Source organism: Sporobolomyces koalae (genome assembly GCF_050403365.1).
Source record: "Sporobolomyces koalae JCM15063 DNA, S_koalae_JCM15063T_v1_ctg36, whole genome shotgun sequence".
Taxonomy (NCBI): domain Eukaryota; kingdom Fungi; phylum Basidiomycota; class Microbotryomycetes; order Sporidiobolales; family Sporidiobolaceae; genus Sporobolomyces; species Sporobolomyces koalae.
This window is the reverse complement of record NW_027481735.1, coordinates 1-21146: the sequence shown is the minus strand read 5'-3', so window position 1 is coordinate 21146 and position 21146 is coordinate 1. Positions and strand designations below refer to the sequence as shown.

The 21146-nt window shown below is 54.1% G+C and overlaps 8 protein-coding genes across 8 annotated transcripts; 4 read left to right on the top strand and 4 right to left on the bottom strand.

Moving 5' to 3' along the window:
* Positions 1–158: 158 nt before the first annotated feature.
* ESF1 (pre-rRNA-processing protein ESF1) lies at positions 159–2965 on the bottom strand (the record flags this gene model as incomplete). Its single annotated transcript, XM_076680323.1, has 4 exons — positions 159–378; positions 450–1703; positions 1774–2788; positions 2848–2965. The coding sequence occupies 4 exons, from the start codon at positions 2963–2965 to the stop codon at positions 159–161; spliced, it is 2607 nt and encodes an 868-aa protein (XP_076532502.1).
* An 842-nt stretch (positions 2966–3807) lies between these two features.
* Positions 3808–5989, bottom strand: JCM15063_006305 (uncharacterized protein; the record flags this gene model as incomplete). Its single annotated transcript, XM_076680322.1, has 3 exons — positions 3808–5350; positions 5436–5683; positions 5762–5989. 3 exons carry the CDS (start codon positions 5987–5989, stop codon positions 3808–3810), a joined length of 2019 nt encoding a protein of 672 aa, XP_076532501.1.
* A 606-nt stretch (positions 5990–6595) lies between these two features.
* JCM15063_006304 (Rab GTPase family protein) lies at positions 6596–7724 on the top strand (the record flags this gene model as incomplete). Its single annotated transcript, XM_076680321.1, has 7 exons — positions 6596–6634; positions 6754–6775; positions 6847–6977; positions 7050–7158; positions 7226–7320; positions 7394–7506; positions 7583–7724. 7 exons carry the CDS (start codon positions 6596–6598, stop codon positions 7722–7724), a joined length of 651 nt encoding a protein of 216 aa, XP_076532500.1.
* A 355-nt stretch (positions 7725–8079) lies between these two features.
* JCM15063_006303 (AAR2 splicing factor family protein) lies at positions 8080–9814 on the top strand (the record flags this gene model as incomplete). Its single annotated transcript, XM_076680320.1, has 3 exons — positions 8080–8190; positions 8268–9102; positions 9186–9814. 3 exons carry the CDS (start codon positions 8080–8082, stop codon positions 9812–9814), a joined length of 1575 nt encoding a protein of 524 aa, XP_076532499.1.
* Positions 9815–10055: 241 nt separating this feature from the next.
* PRI2 (DNA primase subunit PRI2) lies at positions 10056–12167 on the top strand (the record flags this gene model as incomplete). The annotated part of the gene is made up of 8 exons (XM_076680319.1): positions 10056–10290; positions 10358–10547; positions 10637–10757; positions 10817–10909; positions 10980–11117; positions 11188–11451; positions 11526–11674; positions 11738–12167. The coding sequence occupies 8 exons, from the start codon at positions 10056–10058 to the stop codon at positions 12165–12167; spliced, it is 1620 nt and encodes a 539-aa protein (XP_076532498.1).
* Positions 12168–13851: 1684 nt separating this feature from the next.
* On the bottom strand, positions 13852–16924 carry JCM15063_006301 (uncharacterized protein; the record flags this gene model as incomplete). The annotated part of the gene is made up of 4 exons (XM_076680318.1): positions 13852–13988; positions 14066–14144; positions 14218–14466; positions 14549–16924. 4 exons carry the CDS (start codon positions 16922–16924, stop codon positions 13852–13854), a joined length of 2841 nt encoding a protein of 946 aa, XP_076532497.1.
* Positions 16925–17785: 861 nt separating this feature from the next.
* On the top strand, positions 17786–18616 carry JCM15063_006300 (eS26 family ribosomal protein; the record flags this gene model as incomplete). Its single annotated transcript, XM_076680317.1, has 4 exons — positions 17786–18118; positions 18193–18277; positions 18344–18494; positions 18574–18616. The coding sequence occupies 4 exons, from the start codon at positions 17786–17788 to the stop codon at positions 18614–18616; spliced, it is 612 nt and encodes a 203-aa protein (XP_076532496.1).
* Positions 18617–19425: 809 nt separating this feature from the next.
* Positions 19426–20215, bottom strand: JCM15063_006299 (HVA22/TB2/DP1 family protein; the record flags this gene model as incomplete). Its single annotated transcript, XM_076680316.1, has 4 exons — positions 19426–19597; positions 19666–19928; positions 19996–20010; positions 20162–20215. The coding sequence occupies 4 exons, from the start codon at positions 20213–20215 to the stop codon at positions 19426–19428; spliced, it is 504 nt and encodes a 167-aa protein (XP_076532495.1).
* Between the last annotated feature and the right edge of the window lie 931 nt (positions 20216–21146).

The following is a 21146-nucleotide window of genomic DNA, read 5'->3' as shown; positions in this document are numbered from 1 at the left end:
GCCTCGAAGTTTGCCCGACATTTAGATCTGCTATACCCTCTCTGCTTCAAGTCTCTCTTTCTGTGCAAACACAATCCATCGGCTACGCTCGCATGCTGAAACTGGAAAATGCGATTTTCACAAAGCGCAGCGGTCTAAAATGAGAGGGAACAACGGAGCTACTCGGTCTTGCTGCGCTTGCCCCGTCCACCGGTCTCGCCTGCCTTGCGCTTGACCGACTCGATGAGCTTGTTGAGCGAGTCGCCATCGCCAGCAGACGTCGCTGCCTTCTTGCGAGCAATTTCGGTCGCGTTGACGGGTGCGCGAGCCTCGCTGCGCTTCGCTCGTCGTTTGCGACCCTCGGCGAGGAGAGCATCCATGTTGCGAGTCTTCTGGAATCTAGAAATGAGTGCTCGCGCATCAGCAAGACGAAACCAGAGAGTACGGAAAAGATGAGGGCAAAGGCGAACTTGGGATTGGAAGGATCGATCGCAAAGTCAAAGTCGTCGTGAAGATTCTTGAATCGGTCGTCCGTAAGGTCGAGCTTGAAGTCATCCTGCACAGGAGCGTCGGCCTGCTTCGCTTTTTTACCCTTGGCTTTGACTTTCTTGCCTTTCGCCTTCTCGGCTTTGAGAATTTTGCGCATGTCAAAGTGTCGTCCTCCCTCGCCACCGCCACCAAGGACATCGTCCTCGTCATCGGATCCGACCAAAAGAGCCAATTCGCTCTTCTCAGCTTCCAGTGCCAGCTCTTCGGCCTCGCGTTGCGCCTTTTTGTCCTTCTTCGACAGCTTCTTCTTCTTGTCCTGCTTGTTCTTGCCAAGACCAATCTCGTCGCCACTCGAGGCGTTACCCTCGTCGTAGGTCGCGAACGGATCCTTGCCGCCATCGTCGGCGAAGAAGTCGTCGTCGAACCCTTTGTCCTCTCCTTCAGGAGCATCTCCGAACGGACCCTCTTCGTCAAAGTCGCGACCTTCAGCTTTCGCTTTACGCTCAGCCTTCTTGCGTTCCTTGCGTTCCTTCTCCTTGCGCCGGTACGTCTCGATCGCAGTCTCGGGTTTGTCGCCTTCGACGAGGTCGAGTTGTTTGGCACTTCGTTCCGACAGAGCCGGTGCGAATGTGATCTGCATTCCGCCCTTGCCGCCCTTGCCAGACTTGGCCCCTCCGTCCCATGACTGCTCTCCTCCGGCATCTCCACCGTCGAGTCCGAACAAGTTGCGCAGTTTGTTCCGCTTCTGGTCCTTCTTCGATTTGACGTCTTCCTCCTCGGCTGCTTCGAAGAAATCGTCCTGCTCCTCTGCGTTCTCTGCTCCCGATTCGTTTTCCTCGTCAGAGGACGACGCGAGGTATTGAGCAATGTCAGCGTCGCCGACATTCGGTCGTCCTTTGGTCGCTCCTTTCTGTTTCGACTTGTCGAGCGCGGCGGCGAGGTACGTCTGCAACTTGGTCTTGCGGTGTGGGTCGTCTGCGTCCCACGTGAGTTTCACCTTGGAATGTCTCAGGGCGTCGGTCGAGAAATCAATGCCTTGGTACGAATTGCCCTCGGCCGCGATGGAAGCTTCTGTCGCTTCCTCGTGAATCGGATCGTCCTCGAACGAGGTTTCGTCCGGCACGAACTGCAAGTCAAACACGTTGGCGGTCCGTTCGAATTCGGTCCCGTTGATCTCCTTGACGACGTGAGCCGCTGCAGAGACTGTGTTGAACGTGGCGATCGCGTAGTAGTACCTGTCACAGGACCATGCGAGACGTGATGAGCAGAGTTATTCGACATGATCGAAGGGTAGAGGGGACACACCTCAAGCGCTCAAGCTGGTACTTCCTGAGAGCCTCGGTATCATAGTCCTCGTCGTTCTCCTGTAGCTGGTCGTTGACAAGATCCTTCTCGGTGTAATCTTCGTCGTCATCGTCGGCGTCTGCTCTCCGTCTACGCTCTTTCGCTTTGCCCTTGTTCTTCTTGCCAAGCTTGAGCGTGCCATTGCCTCCTTCGTCCTCGTCATCGGATTCGGCTCCTTTCGTCCTCAGCACATCGACTGGAGGTCCTTCAATCGCTTCCCGTTCCATACGTTCCCTGCCAAACGACGAAGGGTAGATACGCAGGTTCAACAGACGTCCAGGCGCGATCGACAGTTTCGCGGTCGGCTTGTACGGTCCGACTTCGTTGCCCTCTTGATCAAACTTGGTTGAGCTTCCGGAAGGTTTCGGCTGAGGTGCATGCTGAACTGAAGTTGCCGTCGCCGAGAGGGACGATGCCAACACCCGGTACAGGTCGGAGGCTCGCAGGTTGTCCCAATCCATGTTTACGAGTGCGACTCGTTTAGTCGGGTCGACGTCGGGGACATCGTCTTCGTCTTGTGATGCCTGGACGTCTTCGTCGTCTTCATCCGGAAAGAGTGGTCGTTCGGTCTCGGACAGATCGATCGAAGGCGAACGTGAGGGTTGTCGTCGTCGACGGTGTGACGGGCCAAGCGCGACGGATCCTGCTGCCGAAGACGAATCCGATTCGTTGCCAGCTTCTTCGTCGTCCTGTTCAGGTTCGTCCTCCTCGTCTGAAGATTCGAGCAGAACTTCTCCACGAGCGAGATCCATGAACGATTTACCCGCCGGGGCGGGTTCGTCATTCTCCTCGTCGTCATCGTCGGAACCGTCTTCGTCCTCGTCGTCATCCTCTTGTGCTGCTGTCCCATCCTTCATGGCCTGGGCGTCTGGCGAGGCCATGCGGTAGTACCGCTTGAGGTCGTTCACTTCCGACTCTTGCTCGAGTGGCCGTCCATACTTGTCGACCTTGCGTTTGCCCTTGCCTTCCTTGGCTGCTTCGTGCTCGGAGTCAGCTCTGCTTGTCGCAGTCAAGGAGAAAGGGAGAACGAGTTACCGTCTTGATCTTGAAACAGTTGTTTGAAGCGATCATCGACCACGATCTTGTTCTTGCTCGCTTTTTGGCGTACGAATCGAGGATCGGTATGCAACCGCGCAAACCGAGGATCGCTCATGGTCGAGATGGGATGGCGCAAAAGGAGGGAAACTGTAAGATCGGGTCCCTCAACTTTTTTTCCCTACATCTCTTAGTCCTGCGTCTCACTCGCGGGAGTTGACCTTGGACCCACATCGAACCGCTTTTTACACAATTCTTGCCATCCCTATCGGCGCCGGCTCGCTCTCGATCGATCGATCGTCGGACTTGCTTCCTGACGTTTCCCCCTGTAGCAGTTTTCCATAGAGCTCGAATGGGTGATACACTGCTAGCACTGCCAGTCACGGTGAAGCTCTACACAGATTACGATCCTTGGCAAGCGCTTGTGCACTCCCAGCTCCGTTCAACCCCCGAATCCACTTCTTTCTCTGCACCGCCTTTTTATCTCAACACCTGAACTGAAGTCAATACCCCAAACGCTTGTACAATACAATCAAATTAAGCTTCGCACTTTGCTGTCCGCGTCCCCTAGAAAGGTTGAAACCGATGATCCAGCCAAGCCCTGCTTCTCTACTCAGCGCATGTCGGTTGCCGAGCTTTTAGCAACCCTCTCGGTGATCTCGCAGTCGATACATGTACTCTCCAACAATGGCCCTTCTAGTCCTGTCACGTTTCGTTTTAGAAGAGCTAGAAGCAGTGAATGGCTTTTCAAAAAGAGGTTTTGCCTACGAGCAATAAATTAAGAAGAATGATTCACGGATGTAATGAATGCTTTGAAAGAGAGGAAACCACAACAATGTTAATGATGAAGACAGGGGAGAAGGCACAGATGGAAAACAAGAGCAATGGAAGGATGAAAGGCCTTTGAGAACCAAAGAAATATAAACCAGCACGACAAAACCCGCGACCTGAACCCTCACATCAAGTGCTTTGTAGAGAAGAGACAGACAACCCTGTCATCTCTTCTTTCAACCGTTCCAACTGTTTCCGTTTACTCGCACACTCGTCCACGAGCTGACGCAGTTCTGTCGGACTCTCTTTGATCGTCGTAATCGTTGACGGTTGGTGTACAAGATCCGAACGCATAGTCGACAATCTCGAATGGAGAACCGCATACGAAGCGTACAACTCGAAGAATGTCGAACGAGATGCATCGAACTTGGACGATATTGAATCGTTCGGAACGGTAGTCGAAGTGGACGACGGTTGAGGCTGTTGTGATCGATCGGGTCCTGATTTCACGTGGGATGGTTCGTCTTCGTCCGAACTCGAGTACCATCGGTTCGTCGTCGCCGTCGTCGTCTTGCGCTTCTTCTGTTTCGTCGTCGACGGATCCGTCTGCCGTTCCTTCTCTTTTTCTTTCCCTGCACCCGATGTCACTGTCGATCGCCTGTGGGCAGGTTTGCTGAGGTCGCTAGATGCTGACACAGGATTGCTTGTCGAGGTCGAGGGGGCGACGACTTTTTTGATGATCGTCTTGATCGGCGAATGCTGTCCTGGCACTTTCTCTCGTTGGCGATCCCCCTCGTCTTTCCCTGTAACGGTACCATTCCCGTTCGAAAGTTTGCGCTTCTTCTTTGGAAACCGATCGTGGTCCCCTTCTTCTTCCTTTCTCTTGCTTGATGCAGACGACGAGGAGGGCGCGCTTGGTATTGGAGGTAGTACAAGCGGTGTTGGTGGTGGTAACAACAGTTCATCGTCAACCTCTCCGTCAGCATCCTCGTCTTCTCCCGTTTCTTCCATTTCCGAGTCTTTCTCCTTCGCGGATCTCTTGGGTTCCGAGGACAGGTTCTTGGGTTTCTCGCGCTCCTTTGACCCTCGGTCTTTAACTTGTTGTTGACGCCTCGCTTCTCGCTTGAGGCTATCTTTCCCTTTCATCAATCCGCCTCGACCTGCAACAGGTACGGTAGGAACTGATTTTTGTTTAACCACGACCTCGACTGTCGGTTTCGCTCCATGCTTGATCGTCGCTGTTGTCGAAGCAGGCAAGAGAGATGTGATGGATTCGGGCGAGGTTTCGCTCATCGTGCCTGTACCGTTCGTGCCCATGATCGAGAAAGTCGAGGAATCTGACAGGGCACTCGTCGAGGTCGAAGTCGAGCTCGAGGAAGAGAATTGTCGAGTCGGGGCAGGAACCCCTGTCGTCGCCGAGGTCGTCGTGCTACTTGGTAGTTCTGCAGGCGATGGGGCAGGTGATGATGCGGACGAAGAAGAAGCTGACGTTGTCGACGAGGTCGAGCGCGCAATGATGGACTGAGGCACGGTTCCTTTGCCGATTCTCGACGCTGAGGTCGTACTCGGAGGAGGCACCGGGGATTTGGTAGCCGAAGTCGTCGTCGGAATGAGCCTGGCGGCATGCTTGGGTTGAGCGGTTGCTGCAGAACGAGACGCGGTCGACGGTGGCGACGAATGGGGTTGCTTGCGCGCAGAAGACGAAGAAGATGTTGGGTCGAGCAGCACGGCTCTGTTCGATGTAGATCCTCGTGACTGTCAGTCTTGCTGTACCTATTATTGCGAGAGAGGGAGAGAGAGAGAGAGTCCTGCCGCACTTTTTCGATTCCTTGTCCCGGAGTTCCTGTTCACGTTTGAGCTTCAGGTTGAGGGAAGCCTTGGCCATGCGCTCCGCTTTCGTCACTGCCTCGCGTCCGTCGGCTTGACTTGTCGCGAGGGTTGCCCTGTGTGTCAACCTGGCGAGAGTGTGCACATCGCGCGAGTTCTGCGTCAAGTGGCACACATCGGTCGGCTGTGAGACCTTGTGCATCTCGAGTGGGTACCTCGCCCCATCAATCACCAATAACTGAGTGCGACATGTCAAGATCAGCGTCGTTCCGGATGCAAGCGCATGGAGCGAAGAAAGTAGGAGAGCTAGACTGACGGGTCTTGCCGGGTCAGTGCAGTCGAGCTGCAGTTTTGAGCGGGATCCAGTCGTGCCCTGTGATCTCGCCAACTGCACGAGCTGGTCGAGGATCGGTTTCGACAGCTTGATCTGGAGGGATGCATGAGATGAGCCGGATGCGGATGCGGATGCGGGGGTCGACTGCGATGGGGCGTGATTCGCGAGCGGCAGGATCCGTCGTGGCTGGGCCAGGTCGAGCGGCGACATTCCCTCGATCCTGGCGGAGGACGCTCGGTCAGTCCGACTCCACCCCTTGCGCGCGGAAAGAAGCACTGCTGGACCCGCAACCTGCGCAGCGAACGAGGGCGAGAGGAAATCAGGAGGTTGCGGAGGAGTGATCCGGTCTGTCACGGGTCTAGGTGATTCACGTTGTCGGAGATCGAGGGAGAAGCGGGTCTAGGCGAGCAAAGCCGACCGCGCTCGCTGCGCCGTCGGGGGCGAACTCTGTGAAACTGCGCGCGCGGCGCTGTCGCGAAGCTGAGACATTCGCTGCATCACCGCGAGCTTGACACTTTATTGATGTACAGGTCTGTCAGTTAACTTAGAGCGCGTGGTGCTACCGGAAAACTCGTCCGGGGGATGCCAAACGAATGTCTCACATGGTCATTCCCAGCGAACGCCCGGAGCATTACTCGACTGCGCTCGCTACTGCTGCATTTCCGTCTCGCTGTGCTGCTTTCAGTCTAGCACCGAGATCTATCGCAACTCCAAGCCTCGAACGTCGCGCCAGACTCGCTCGAGCCTGTGTGAACTGCCATCGTCACCTCGACCTCGCGTTTCTCCCCTGCTCACCCGACCACCACCGACGATACGATGCCTGCACCACAGCAATCATACGACATGCTCGCCAAGGTGAGCATCGTTCCCGCTCCCCAGAGCTTTATGCCGAGTTCGCTCCGTCTCCGACCCTGTGCTCTCTCTACGCGAGCCTCGCAACCTGCGGACTAATACGAGACTTGCTTTTCCCACAGATGCTCCTCATCGGAGACTCTGGTGAGCGCGACTTCTTGCTCGCTCAACTCATTCGAGAGAAGACCCACTGACTCTCACCCTTCCCGTCTCAGGTGTCGGCAAGTCCTGTTTGTTGCTCCGGTTCTGCGACGACGCGTGGACCCCGAGTTTCATTACGACGATCGGAATCGACTTCAAGATCCGAACGATCGAGCTAGAAGGCAAACGTATCAAACTACAAATCGCAAGTCGAAAATGATTCCCAACTCGTCTCTGTTTGTTTCGCTCGTTAACGCCTGAATCTTGCTCTCCACAGTGGGACACGGCAGGACAGGAGCGTTTCCGAACGATCACGACTGCGTACTACCGCGGAGCAATGGGCATCTTGCTCGTGTACGACGTCACTGATGAGAAGAGCTTCAACAGTCGGTTGCTCCCCTTCCTCGTCTCTCTCGGGATACATTGCTAATTCACGTAATCTCTCCCCTGCAGACATCCGTACGTGGCACTCGAATGTCGAACAACACGCTTCAGAAGGTGTCAACAAGATTCTCATCGGCAACAAGTGTGATTGGACCGACAAGAAGGCGAGTTGATCACTTGCATCAGATAGTCAAAAGGCGGAGCGGGACTCATGCTTTTCTTTTCGGACATGTCTAGGTCATCTCGGAACAGCAAGGGCAGGAGCTCGCCGACGAACTGGGCCTTCGGTACCTCGAAACCTCGGCGAAATCCAACATCAACGTCGAGGAAGCGTTCTTTGCTCTCGCCAGGTTCGTCATTTCACGTTCTCTCTGCACGCTGTTAGCGCCGGGGACTGATAAAGCAGTGACGGTTACTGGCATGTAGGGATATCAAGGAGCGGTTGATCGATTCCGCGCCGGGCGGAGGTCAGCAAGGTGCAGGACAAGCCAAGAATGGCCAGAACGCCGGAGGTTCCATGTCGCTGGGTCAATCTCAGTCGGGCGAGTCCAAGAATGGATGCTGCTAGACCAACCTTTTGCCCCCCTTTTGCTCTCGACTACTCGGTCCCATCTCTCTCCCTCATTCATCTTTTCGACTTTGTGTTGACTCGAAGCCTCTAGTTGTGCTTCTCTCGTTCGCTCTGTTTACAACATTTGTTTTGCTCCTTTATGCTCGTTCTCTTTTTTCTTCGTTCCCAAGTCTTTCTTTCTTTATTTTTTCTTTCTTGCTTTGTTTCTCGTTAGCTCTGTGTAATCTGTGTCTTCTTCTTGCTTCAATTCAGGTCGTTGCTCGTCTCATCAGTCGGACATTCTCGATCAAAGTCTGACGGGAATTCTTGATTCATCAAACCTCCACTTCTTTCACTGCGGACGCACCTAGCCATGAGTGCTCAAGTCTCTCCCGCCTCACTCGGGTACTTGATCTTGTCAGATCTCCCTAGGGGTAGCGAGTTCGGTCTGGATGGACAAGTCTGGAACGTCGATCGATTCAATGTGAACCAGCTCCCTCCTCTGTCTCTCGCTAGAAGTGCCGAATGCTGATCATGAATTCAGGATGATGACACTTGTAGGGGGTCAAAATGATTCCGCCTGGACTTCACCTGTTTGTGTTTGCTGCCGCCGCCTCTACGACATCTGCTCCACCTGCCGCTTCAAACCCGAGCAAACCCAACGAGCATGCCAGAGAACAGCAAGCAGAAACGTTGAATGGGAGTATTGGAGTTCGACATGCATTCTTGAAACGATACAGAGCCAAGTCAGAGGGACAAATCGTCGTCGAGAAATGGGATTCTCTCAATGAATCGCTCGCGTACGAACCCGTTCTTTCAACTGCCACCACAAAGACTCTATCGAGCCAGCAGAAGTCGAAACCAAGGAGAAGGAGAAAAGTTGTACCTTCAAGTTCACACGAGGACGAGGAAGAATCGGTGGTCGTTTCTCGAGAATACCTCGAAACGCTCGATAAACACCTCGCACCCTTCCCGCAATCCACGAGTCGGGAAACTCGGGACAGGTGGCATGCATTGAGCGACTATGTGACAGACTCGACACTGGCACGAGTAATTGGAATCGATCACAAAGGAATCGCGAGGGTCGATGCGTTGGTCGAAGGCTGGAGGGAGCAGGAAGAACTGGTGCAAGCTGCAGTCAACACGAAGGATTCCTTACAGGGCAAAACCACCTGGGGCAAGGAGAGGCCGCAAGACGAGGCGTTCCATCGCGATCTGAGCGAAGAACGAGACGAAGCGGAATCGGAACCGGAAGAGTCGGAGGAACGGTTGCAGTTTGTCAAGTTTGACGACAAGCGAAGTTGGCCACCGGGAAGCGTTGGACAGGAGCTCAGTCGATGGAGCAAAGACAAGAGTTGGCTGCTGAGTCGAGTGGTCGAAACGCAGCTCGATCAAGGTCAGAATTCTCCCCTTTCCTCTGGTCTTGAGCGAACATTGGCTGACCCTGGGCGACTCGGTGTATTTTGTCTGGAAATGCAGATTCGAAAGAGCTGTTGAGCGAGCTGCAACTATCGTTCATCCTGTTTTCGCTCGTGCACAACTTTTCCGCCCTGTCATCGTACAAATCGCTCTTTTCCCTCATCTGTCGTTCGCACGTCTTGACCCACCCTTCGGCGTCTCGACCCACCTGCGACGTCTCACCTTCGCTCCTCGACAGCTCGACGACGTTGCCATTGTTCGCCTCGTTCCTCGCCGTCATTCACGCCCAATTCGAATTCCTCGATTCAACCTTCTTCAGCACCCAACTACCTTCCCTCGAATCGCATCTTGTCGAATGTCTCGCTCAACTCGAGCTGTCATTGTCAGACGCCGCTTCGAGTTGGTACCGATTGCCACCCGACAGTCCGGCTCGCGAGATCTGGAACACCTTGATCCATCGGTGGAACGCACTCGGGGCGATCACGATGGAAAAGTTTGGATGGGATCTCGGGATTGTGAAAGGGTCGAAAGCAAAGTATGGACAACTCGAACTCGACTCGAAGCGAGACGATCGAGATGGGGACGAGGGGATCCCGTTCGAGGAGTTGGAGGAAGGTGAAGACGCTCCGGTCATTGTCGACCTGGGCGATCAAGATGAGGTCCTTGTGGTCGGACGAGACTACTACTGAATCCGAATTAATAAAATTTTCAATTCTTCGAGGTGATATTCGCAACATGACTTGAGTGGTGTTATCATATGCAATCCACAGGAATCGAAAGAAAGTAGAGCGAGCGAGATTATCGAAGGTCATAAAAAAGGACTCGAGCGTCGACACGCCAACACGCGTCGATCTGAATCGCGTGAGACGCGTTTTCTCTTCATCTCGCGTCAGCTGTCTTCAACCTCGACGTTCGTGAAACCTCCGCAAGATGTACGCAGGTACAAGAACGTCGAAAAGCTCAGCGTCGTCCGGTACGACCACTGGAGGAATCGCGGCTGGTCGCGCGTACGGCGGGTTGTCGGGAGCAGGAGGAGGAGCAGGCGAAGTCACGACGTACCCGCGGTCAGGACGGTATCCACACCGTCTTAACTTCTACCAAGACCCTCCAGTCGAGGAAATCACGCTCGAACAGTTTGAAGTATGGGCGATCGACCGGTTGCGACGTACGCATCTTAACTTCAATCTCCTTCCTCGTAGAGTTGCAACCTGATGGAACGAATCTTCATACAGTGCTCGCCGACATTGAATCTGCGCAAGCGAGGAACCGAACGTTTGCCGAAATCAAGACGATTGTCGAGAACCGCTCGAAAGAGTTCATGGAGCTGCATTCAGACTTGACTGGCAGATCGTACGATCTTGATCAGGAGCGCAGGAAGGACCACTATTCGCACTTTGTGCTCCGACTCGCGTTTTGTCGATCGTCAGTCGCTCTTTCCCTCGCTCTGATTCTCCTATTCTCCGGTCTCGAGTATTCGTGACTTATCGACCCAAAAAATACAATTTTTACAGAGAGGAGCTTCGACAAAGGTATCTCAAGGCAGAGAAGGAACTGTTCAGGATCAGGTTCGAGTCGGACGAACCAGAAGAACGCAGGCGGTTCATTGACAGTCTCAATTTTGGCTGGGAGAAGGTGAACCATTCGCAAGTCGTTCCTGTTACATTCAGAACTGACTCGTCTTCCGAGCCCAGGTTGAGGATTCGGAGAAAGACGCGCTGAAAGACATCCTCGCCGCTGCATCGGGCATCCGACCAGAACGCATGCGCGAGGAATCCTTTTTCAAGGTCTGTCTGCCCATCTCTGGCAAAGGCAGCCGCGATCTGGAACTCATGGGACAAAGTCTTCGAGCAACAGGTCGACTGGACGAAGGTGACAGATTTGGTCGGCCAAAGAAAAGTGTTCCTAAAGGCAGGCAAGGCGTACGTGCCATCGTCTCAAGAATTCTCGCTCGTCGCGGCAGAATTTGCTGCAAGGCTCTCTCGCGGACTCGAGGTGAGCAGTCTACACTCTGCTTCGGTTTGCCTACTGAATACTGAAGCGATTCGAATGGCCGGGAATTCAGTTGACCGCAAAGGCGCTCCCACGGCTAGACGAAGATACTCGCTTGGTGCCGGTTCTATCTCACCTCTCAATGGGATTCATGGCTGGCATTACTTCCGACTACACCTACACGGCGACTGGGGATGGCGAAGCGATCACGGCCGAGATGATCCCCGAACTCTCGAGACAGAGTTTCCCGTTGTGCATGCGCAACATTCAGGAGACGCTCCGAACGAGCAAGCATCTGAAACACGAGGGTCGACAGCAGTACAATCTGTTCCTCAAGGTTCGTTTTGTCTTTCATTGACCCGCTCATACTGGCTTGATTGCTAATACACCGTAACAAATTCCCTCCAACAGGGTATCGGCTTGTCAGTTGAAGAGGCGGTCGTCTTCTGGCGCAAATCGTTCTCTACAATCACAGATGACAAATTCAACAAAGAGTACCGCTACAATATCCGTCACGGTTACGGTCTTGAGGGTAGTCGCAAGAATTACACGCCCAAATCGTGAGGTGTTTTCGTTTTTAATCGGAAGTCAACCGTATGGCTCACACTCTCGGGTCGATGCAGGTGCACACAAATCATCACGGGACCTGTACCAGGTGCAGGACAGTGTCATGGTTGTCCCTTCCGACACCAGGAAGCAAACCTGACGCCGTTACTGCAACAATCGATCCCGAACCTGACCAACGCCGACCTGAACGAGATTGTCAAATCGGCCAAAGCGGGACACTACCACGTGTCGTGCACGAGGGTGTTTGAGCTGCAACATGCCAAGTTGGGAGTCCAGAAAGGCGATGGATTGGGAGGAGGAGACAGTGTCGACCACCCGAATCGATACTTTGACAAGAGTCGACAACTCGTCAAAGACGCTCGGCAGGTAGAGGAAGCGAAGAATGAAGAAGATGAGACCATTGAAGGAGGAGGACGGATCAAGAAGGAATCGTCAAGAAGTGGCGGCATCGTCAAGAAGGAAGACGCTATGCAAGTCGACGGATAAAAAGAGTTTTTCATTGTCGTCTAGCCCCTCTGGTCGTGTGTTTCGCTACCCACCTGTTGTTTTTTGTTTGGTCACGGCACTTGTAATCTTGTTACTGTCATTGTGTCACTGCAAGTTGTCAGCGTGGTTGACGTCGCAGTATCGAACTCGCTCCTTACTTTCTCGCGCTCTTGTAGCTCGTTGTGTGACCTGAAAGAACGCCTGTCGATTTGCTGTTATCGAAGCCTGCAGCTCATGAAAATCGTTGCTTCCCCTCTTTTCCCCACATGATCATGCATACGACATGTCGACTGCCTCTTCTGCGACGCTGACCCGCTCTGACTCGCACGTCTACATTCCCGATCATGTCGCGACGTTCAGGTGCTCGACCTGCTCGTTGGAGATCGCACTCACGGACGAACTCGTCTCTCGTTCGTTTCAAGGCTCTTCGGGACCTGCGTACCTCGTCAGAAGCGTGTGAGCGCGAGATCTGTCAACGAACCTTAGATAACCTGAATCTGCGCAGAATAGCTGATCAAAACAGACGGTTCGAGTAAACAGATTCAACGTCCGGGTTGGGTTGCAATCGTCAAAACATCTCTTGTCCGGTCGCCACGTGATAGCTCGTCAGTGATCATTGTACTGAATCCTGGCCTTGCGTTTGCCCTGAGTATCTCGACAGGAGCTGATGTCGTCGTTACGAGCAGCTCTCGAATGCGCTGGATGCGCAACCGAGCTCGGTTGGAAATATGTGAGTCTGATGCGTCTCTTTGTGTCGAAGAAGATTCTCATGGTCTCCGTCATGTCGAGGAAGTTTGAATCTCCTGATTCTTCACAAAAGTACAAAGAAGGGAAATCTATCCTTGAAAAAGTCGGTCGTTTCTCTTTCCTCACTAGATTGCGATCGTGTCGTCTTTCCATCTTAAACTGATCGCTCGTGTTCGGAAGCAGGCCAAAATCTACAAAGTTAGTGACTCCATTCCTATTAGTCGAGCGTTTGGTGGATTCTGAAGCCGCTGCTCTCGCAGGATAACAAATGGACCTGAGCACTGTATCTCTCTTGCAGTGCTGGGGGTCCCTTTTCCCGCTGATTGCAATCTGAGCATTGTTGTTGTGACATAGAATGACGACGAGGAGGTCATCTTCCGCGGCTAATTTCGAGACAGGCTTCCTGCAAAAGCCGTCTGAGCCCTGAACGCAAGAAGGACTTGCAGAAATGTGGGAAACTATGTACGAGCGAAGCCTAACTCTGCCACTGCTTTGGTACAATGCTGTCGCCTGAACAAACGTGGTTCTCGGATGTTGCGATTTGAAAGCTTCGGCTGGTTGACCTACCGAATCTGTATCGACTCTGACTTGAACAGGATTTTGGTCGTCTGTCCATTGCTTGGAACTACACATCACGTTTTCTTTTCCGTAATATGTGAGAGAAACATGTGTCTTTATCTGCGAGAAGAGGGGAAGTGAATCTGAATCTGAGTCTCTACCTTGTCGAGAAGAAATGAATTTGCTAGGTCCGGGAGACTAGGTCCAGGAGAATCGGTTTGGTGAGAGAGGGATACAACTAGAGGATCGAGAGCCATGGGTAATGGTAAAACCTGAACAAAATAACGGAAAACCAAACACAAGAAAAAACAGAAAAACAGAAAAAAAGGAGACGCAGTTTGCAAGGTGGTTGTTGGTCGACGAGATTCAGCTAGTGTTGCTACTCGTCTTCATCTTCGTCCGCTTTGAGATCGGGCATGACGAAAACTCGTTTCGCGAGGGGACTGCCTACTTTCGGAGCGAATTGCAGTGAGCGCAACCGAGCTCGTTCGAGTGACGCTGCGATTGAAGCTTTGACTGTGACGACGGGACCAAATGTTAGAGGTAAGTTTCCTGATCTTGTTGCTTGGTACATGATGCAGAGAAAGACTCACGAGCAGGGTTCGAGCTAGATGATGAGGACATGGTGTTGTTCAAAGCTGCGAGCGCTTTCGGCTCCATCGAGCGTCGTCGCTAGCAGGGAAAGACCAAGAGGCATCTTATGAGTCTCGATCCACGAATTGGAAACTTTGTCGAGAGCTCTCACCTTTTGAGCGGGTCCAGGTTTGCCAGCTCCAATCGCAAACATCGAGTTCTCCTTTTCGATCTCCTTCTTTTCCTCGACGACTGCGTACGCTCGTTCATCCGCCCTCGCGCTGACTTCGACACACCTGACAACCCATCCAATCCCGACCACTTTCGGGGGTCGAACGCACGACCGTGCATACTGCAAAGTGGACGGTTTCCCACCTTTGAATACGATATGCGTTGTCAATGATGAAGGTCGGGTAGTCACCTGTCAAGCCGAGTCGACATCTCGAGTCTCGTCAATTCCCATGTTCGGTACGCACGTGAAAGAGGAGGAGCAGGATACGGACCCTTGCACCCATGGATTTGAGCATGTCGACAAAGATCATTCCAGAGTCGTCCCCTTCTGCCGTCCGAACATCGACAAAGGCGACAACTCCCTGCAGAACGCTCGACGCGCTGTTGACCTTGATCGTCGATTCGGAGAGGACGGCCGTGGCGGAAGCATCCGAGAGCATGGAGCACTCGGACATGCTCGACATGTCGAAAGATTGCGAGGGGAGGAACGACGAGCTGATCCGACGGTTCGTTGTTGACATCGAAGCTGACTTTGTTGTCCCGGTGAATGACCCATCGATGGACGTATCGACGATCCCTCCGACGGGGCGAGTGGTAGAGGGAAACCTTCGTTGACTTGACGAGGTCGCGACCGGAAGCGAAGTCTTGCGATTAGGCATGATTGTAGTGCCAGAAGTTCCCATTTCGCCGGGAGGCGCGAGGGGAACCATCTCGTCACCTTCAGGCAGGGTATGCAACATGGACGAGTCGCTCGCGCTGGTGATGCTACTCCTGCGACTGACTCCTCCAGCTCCTCCTCCGACCGATCTTCGAGGCATTTGTAGGCGACTGAGCATGTTCTGCAGATTTGCCAACCTCTTTGCCGTCTCTTCTGACCGAGGACCCGCAACGGAAGAAGTCGACACGTCTGCAGCGTGGCTCGAGCTCGAGAAGGACAATTCTTGAGATTCGTCAATCGACATGAGCGAGAGCGATGGATCAATTGGTGGTGGTGGAAGAGCCGACGACGTAGATCGATCGATTAGGCTTGAAGGAGGAGGAAGGGGAAGCATAGGCAGTGTACCGGGACGCTCGTTCGATACCCGGCGTGGCAAGCGGGAAATCGAAACAGCAGTCGGACGCTTAGAGTCGGACGAGTGCACCTCTGCCATGGTGGATGCATCGCTATGCTGAGACAGCCGAGAGGAGGAAGGAAGCGTAGGAACAGGTGGAAGGGAGGAAGGGAGAGAGTAAGAAGCGTGGCCGGGAGAGCGCTGCATCGCCTGCGAAGCAGGTCCCAGACGCGAGGTTTCGGAGAGAAGTGCTGGAACAGTCGCAGAAGTGAGCGGGCGGGCGTTGGTGGCTGCTGGTGGTAAGGCAGTCGCGGGTTTCTTGGGTGGCGGACTGCGCAGAAGCAAAGAACGATCGATCGTCTTCTTGACCGATGACTCGGCAGACCGTTCCCGGATCATGCGCGTTGCAGAATAGGCACTGCGAGGATTCGTGGGCGCTGTGGCAGGTTGCGAGACAGTAACATTGGCCGACGCGGGCAGTTTCGCCTTCTTGCGTGGGCTGAGAAAGTCGAGGTCGTCGTCCTCGGAGCTTGACGAATCCACCTCGTCAATTTTGCGCGAAGGCTTCGTCCTCCGAAGAGTCTGTGGCCGAGCGTTCGCATTTCCGAGGATCGAGCGTGGCGAGAGAGCCCCTCGAACTGGCGATGAGGGTCGAATCGGAATCGTGACTGGACCTTCAAGGTCCATGTTTTCGTCGCCTGATCTCGAATTCCATTTGACAGGCGAGGTGTGGGCTTGCAAAGGTCTCGAGATGGGTCGGCTGGATTTTGTGGGAGAGCCTGCTCTTGACGGAGATTCGGCTCGTGCAGCGTTCTCCCGCGCGAAGGGATTGTCCTCCCGAATGGCGAATGAGGTTCGTGAGCCCGTCTGTCGGTGTTGCTGTCCAGGCACCCGCGTCATGGAATCGGGTCCGACAGAGACCGTTTCGAACCCAAACTGTGGTCTCTGGAATGATGTCGAGTACGGGTCGTTCGCAGCAGCGAGACGGTGACCAGTCGTCACATGCGCGGTCGTTGCCGGTGCCTCCCGTTCAAACTTGATCGGACTCGCTACACGCGGGCCCGCCTTGACGACTCCGAATCCGGTCAGTCCGCCTGCCTCGGCACGACTGTACCTCCTCGCACCGGGTCGAGGCGGAGATCGAATCGAGGCAAGTGATGACGATGTCGATGCTGACCTGCGGACGTTCGCATGCGATGAAATGGTAGACGCGCCGTGCGCAGTCGACGACTGGGAAACAGACGAGGTCGAAGACGCCAACGATTGCGAATCAGACAGAACGCGTCGGGCTCGTGAAATCGACGAGGTTGGTACGACGCTCTTGGCGCTGAGCGTTCCTGCGCGGGCAGCGAGCGACGTGGTAGACCGGGTACGGGGAAGTGGACCAGCAATGTTGGATGATGCGAAAGTTCGCCGAGCACCGGGCAGCGGAGGTTTTGATGGGGCGCTGGTCGAGGAGACGCCTGCAGTCGGCTCTCGAGCGAGGTTCGAGGCAAGACTGGATCGCCGGGCCATGGACCGGGTGACGGTCGAAGGCAGGCGCTGCACACCAGCGTCGCGCGCTGGTGCAGAGTCTTGCGTGGAGGACGAAGCCATCTGAGTCACATGGATCTCTGCAAAGGTCAGCACAGACAGGAGGAGCAGAAAAGGCGTTGTTGACTGACATGCGCAGGCGGTGTTGAGTGACGTTCAATCGCAGGACTCAGGAATCCTGACACCCGACAGTCGCAAGACTACGCCCAGCCGAGAGCGAGCGAGAGGACAACAAGCCTCGTCCTAGCGTCTCTAAAGGGAAGAGGAGGGCTGCTGGAGGGAGAGGATGGCCAGCTGCGACTCGCTTCAGAATTCGACGAGAATTGCGCGCGCCGCCGACGAAATTCGCGGAGAAGTCAAGGCGACGCACAACAACAACATTGGCCTGGATTTATTGGTCCTCAGCTGAGACGCCTTGAGCAAGTCTACATGTGCAACGCAGCCAAAAAGTCCGACGTGTCCAACAGCAACCATGAGAATATCCGAGACCTTTATCATTTTTCCATTTTCTCATAGGTGAAGAAGGCAAGCGACTTGACAGACACGAAGCATGTATACGCCGGCTAGGTGGCAGCAAGCGCGCGCGAATGACGACGCGAGACACCCGATCTTTCGGCGAGGGAGGCCTTGCAAAGTGCGCGCGAGCTCTCTCTTCTTTTTTCTTCGTCACTTTCTTTCCCCTCAACGGCAAGCAAGTAACCCGTCTGTCAACAGTAAGCTATCAACCATGCCCGCTTGTGCCAGCTGCCAGACCTCGCCGCGACCTGTCCGAACCGATCCGCCGCCGAAATCGAGTTTTTCAAACCGAGGTCCACCATGATCTCTCAGCCGAGACGCAGTCAGGTTCGAGCGAGACGAGCGTCGCCTATGTGGACAGTACCGAGATCAGGGAAACATGGATCCCCGTTGGAACCAGGCGTAGCGATGGACGGCACTGCAGCCGACACCTTCCAAGTCTCGCCCTTGAAATTTCCCACATCGACTCTGCCCCTCCTCCTTCCCTTCTCTTCTCCCTCTCATCTCTCCTCGATCACCTCGCTGCCAGTACGACTTGAACACACCATCCCAGCGATCACAATATCAGATTCAAGCCTCGCGCAACTGTGCCCAAAACTGACTCTTGTCTCGACTGCCTTTGCCCGTCCCTTTCCACCTCGTGCAGTGACGAAGAAGAGAAGATCCGGCGGTCGCAACAAGAACGGCCGTGGCCACGTCGCCTCCATCCGATGCTCGAACTGCTCGCGCATGTGTCCCAAGGCGAGTCCTGGACTTCCCTTCGCTCCTCCCAGAGTTCAGCCTGCTGACCTGTCTTGCGTGTTTTGCGAGAACAGGACAAGGCTGTCCGTCGTTTCACCGTTCGCAACATGGTCGAGACTGCGGCCATCCGTGATCTTTCCGACGCCTCTGTCTACCCTGGTACGCCTTGTCCTTTTGAGCCTATCGAATGTCAGTCAACTGATCTCTCGTGCCCACCTCAAACAGAGTACGTTCTCCCCAAGCTCTACCTCAAGATCCACTACTGCATCTCCTGCGCCATCCACGCCCACGTCGTTCGCGTTCGTTCCGTTGCCGGCCGACGCAACCGTGCCCCTCCTCCCCGTGTCCGCTTCAACAAGGACGGCAAGAAGATCTCGTCAGTCTCCTTCTCCTGCTTAACCCTGCTACTCTCTCTCTCTCTCTGACCTCGAGAGCTGACCGTTTCTCATCTATAGTCCTTCCGCCGTCGCTGCTGTTGCCGGAGCTGGCCGCGCTTAAAACAAAACATCCTTGGTGATGTCTTGTTTCGAGTTCGTGTGTCAAAGCAATAGGGAAATTTGGGATGGAGAAAAGGGTTTTAGTCGTATGAAATTGCTTTTTCCCAAAACAACATCCACCACTAGAAATCTACAACGAGAGAACAAAGGTTACAAGATGTCGATCGAGTACACTTCTGCCTCTCAAGGTTTCTGGCTATCAGGTCGAGGCGGAAAAGCGTGTTTTCCCGAGATAGACTTTTTCGGAATAAAGCTCAATTCGATACGACGTTTGCCCGTCATCAATTCACTTGAAATCCTTTTTCAAGCCAGCCCTTTTTTGCCATTAATTGCTTGGTTGGAACGACTGACCACCAGAGCTATTCAAGGCGAGAGCCATCGGAGAGAACGAGGCGGACCCAAGACCCGTTGCCTGGTGTGATCGACATTTATTGGCTCGGACGGAATTCAGGACAAGTTGGATCTCGCGTGGACCATCATCATGCGTTCGGACGCAAAGCAGACCGAGAGGAATCAAGGGGGGAAGGTGAGACTGAGAGAAAACTTCTTGTATTCGAAAGGAACGAGAAAAGCAGGCAGAACAGATCGCTTTGTACTGTATGTCGGGGGAACTGAAGGAGAGAGTTTGAAAGGCAGGATCGAACACGTGTAGAGTGACGAGTAAGTTGGAATATAGAAGAAAAGGGGAGGAGAACCCCAGGCTGGACTTGGAGGGGAGAAACAAACTATAAACGGAGGGGGGGTTTTATGTAGTAGCGGGCTAGAGGTATTTGTGGGGGGGAAGAGGTGCATCCCTCAAGAGGTGGGCGATTATTGAGGAGCGGTGACAGACTCTTGGATCTGGGTGGTGACCGGGGTTGATCGCTTCTGGGCCGAGAGGGTAGGCTTGAAGATCTTGTCGTACACAACGACTGCACCGCGGGTCGAGGGAAGGATGAGGTAGAGGATGAAGAGGGTCTTGAAGGTGAAGTAGTAGGGGAACCTGACATGGGACAAACAAAATACATTAGCAATCAACGTTCCCTTGCGGCCCGGGAGTTCTTTACGTACCAGGCGACGATGACCTTGGAGAAGGACTCGACAAAGGTGAAGGCACCAAAGATGACCCAGTAGGTGAGCCATTGGATGTCATCTTGGTGACCGGGCGACTCGAGAGCCTTGATCGAGAAGTAGGCGGGGAGAGCCCATCCGAGCAAGTTGGAGAGGAAGCCGGCAGCGATGTTGAAGAAGACGCAGGTGACAAAGACACTGGCGACACCGATCACTCCGTAGGCCTTGGGGACCGAAGTTTGTTGCTCGAGACGGTTGAGAGCCTGGTGGTAGCACAGGTCGCGCGTCAGTCATCGTACTCAGATCCACAAACGCGCAATAATGGCCTACAGGGTATTTGGAGAGCTACAGAATAGAGTGGATCGAGTCAGTCTTTGGTTTCGGGAAAAGTGCGCACCAGAGAGCGATGGCGAGCGAGACGAGGGTGTGACGCCGAATTGATCTCGCTCGCGATCTCTCCCCTCCCTTTCGCGGTGCAAGGGAAAGTAAGACTCACTTCCTTGTCGATCTGTGCGACGTAGTATTCGAGTTTCTGTTGAGCGGAAGCCATGGCGTTTGTGGGCGTGAACTGCGTATGAGAAAAAAGAGGGCGATGACGATCAGCCAACGTGGTCGATACCTAGGGTAGATGCTCCGACAGCGTCTGCAATAGGTCGAGTCCAGCGCCCAGTGACTACAGGTGTGTCCGTCAAACACTCTGGCGAGCGTGGGGCGATGACGAGCACATGTCACACGAGGTCGCAAGTGCAATCTGTCGAGAGCAACAGCTGTGCAAATGGCGAGAGCGCGTACCTTGGAGCTATTCAGGGAGTCAAGGATAACGTGAGTATGTCGTGCGCGGTATAGCAAGAGTGAGCAAACTGACGAGGTTGGTTTGCGTGTGAAAGCGCAGGCCGAGTCTTTGGCGTGGAATGTTCCAAATCACTTTCTATTCGGCTATTACGTTTCTCTACGTTTGCCCATTTACGAAATCGCGCTGCGGCCTCGATGCGTCACACGAACTCGCGAACCGAAATCCTCCGCCGCTTGGCATTGCACAGCCGCACGCTGCAAGCAGCATCGCAGAAACGCTCGATGGTGAACCCCAGTGTACCTGCGTCTGGCTCTGTCTGCAGCAGGCAATGTTCCACCTCCAAGTTGAGCTCGAGGATCTCTTCTGTACGCCCAGTTAAGCCCGCACGGAGTTTGTGACAATGAGCTTGCTTTCAAGCAAGGCAAGCACGTCGACCTCAATTTCAAGGGGCTTTACCTTTCAAGCAAGGCAAGCACGTCGACCTCAATTTCAAGGGGCTTTACCACGGATTCGCAATAGGGGCTCTCCAGCGCTACAAAAAGCTTTGGTCGCAGTTTAAGACGACGGACCCTGGGAAAGGGGGGGGGGGGGGGAAAACGTCCACGGGACGCAAAAATTTAAACCCGGTTGACAACCGGCCCGAAATAAGCCCGCTTAAACGAAATATACGATGCAAGCAGGATAACGT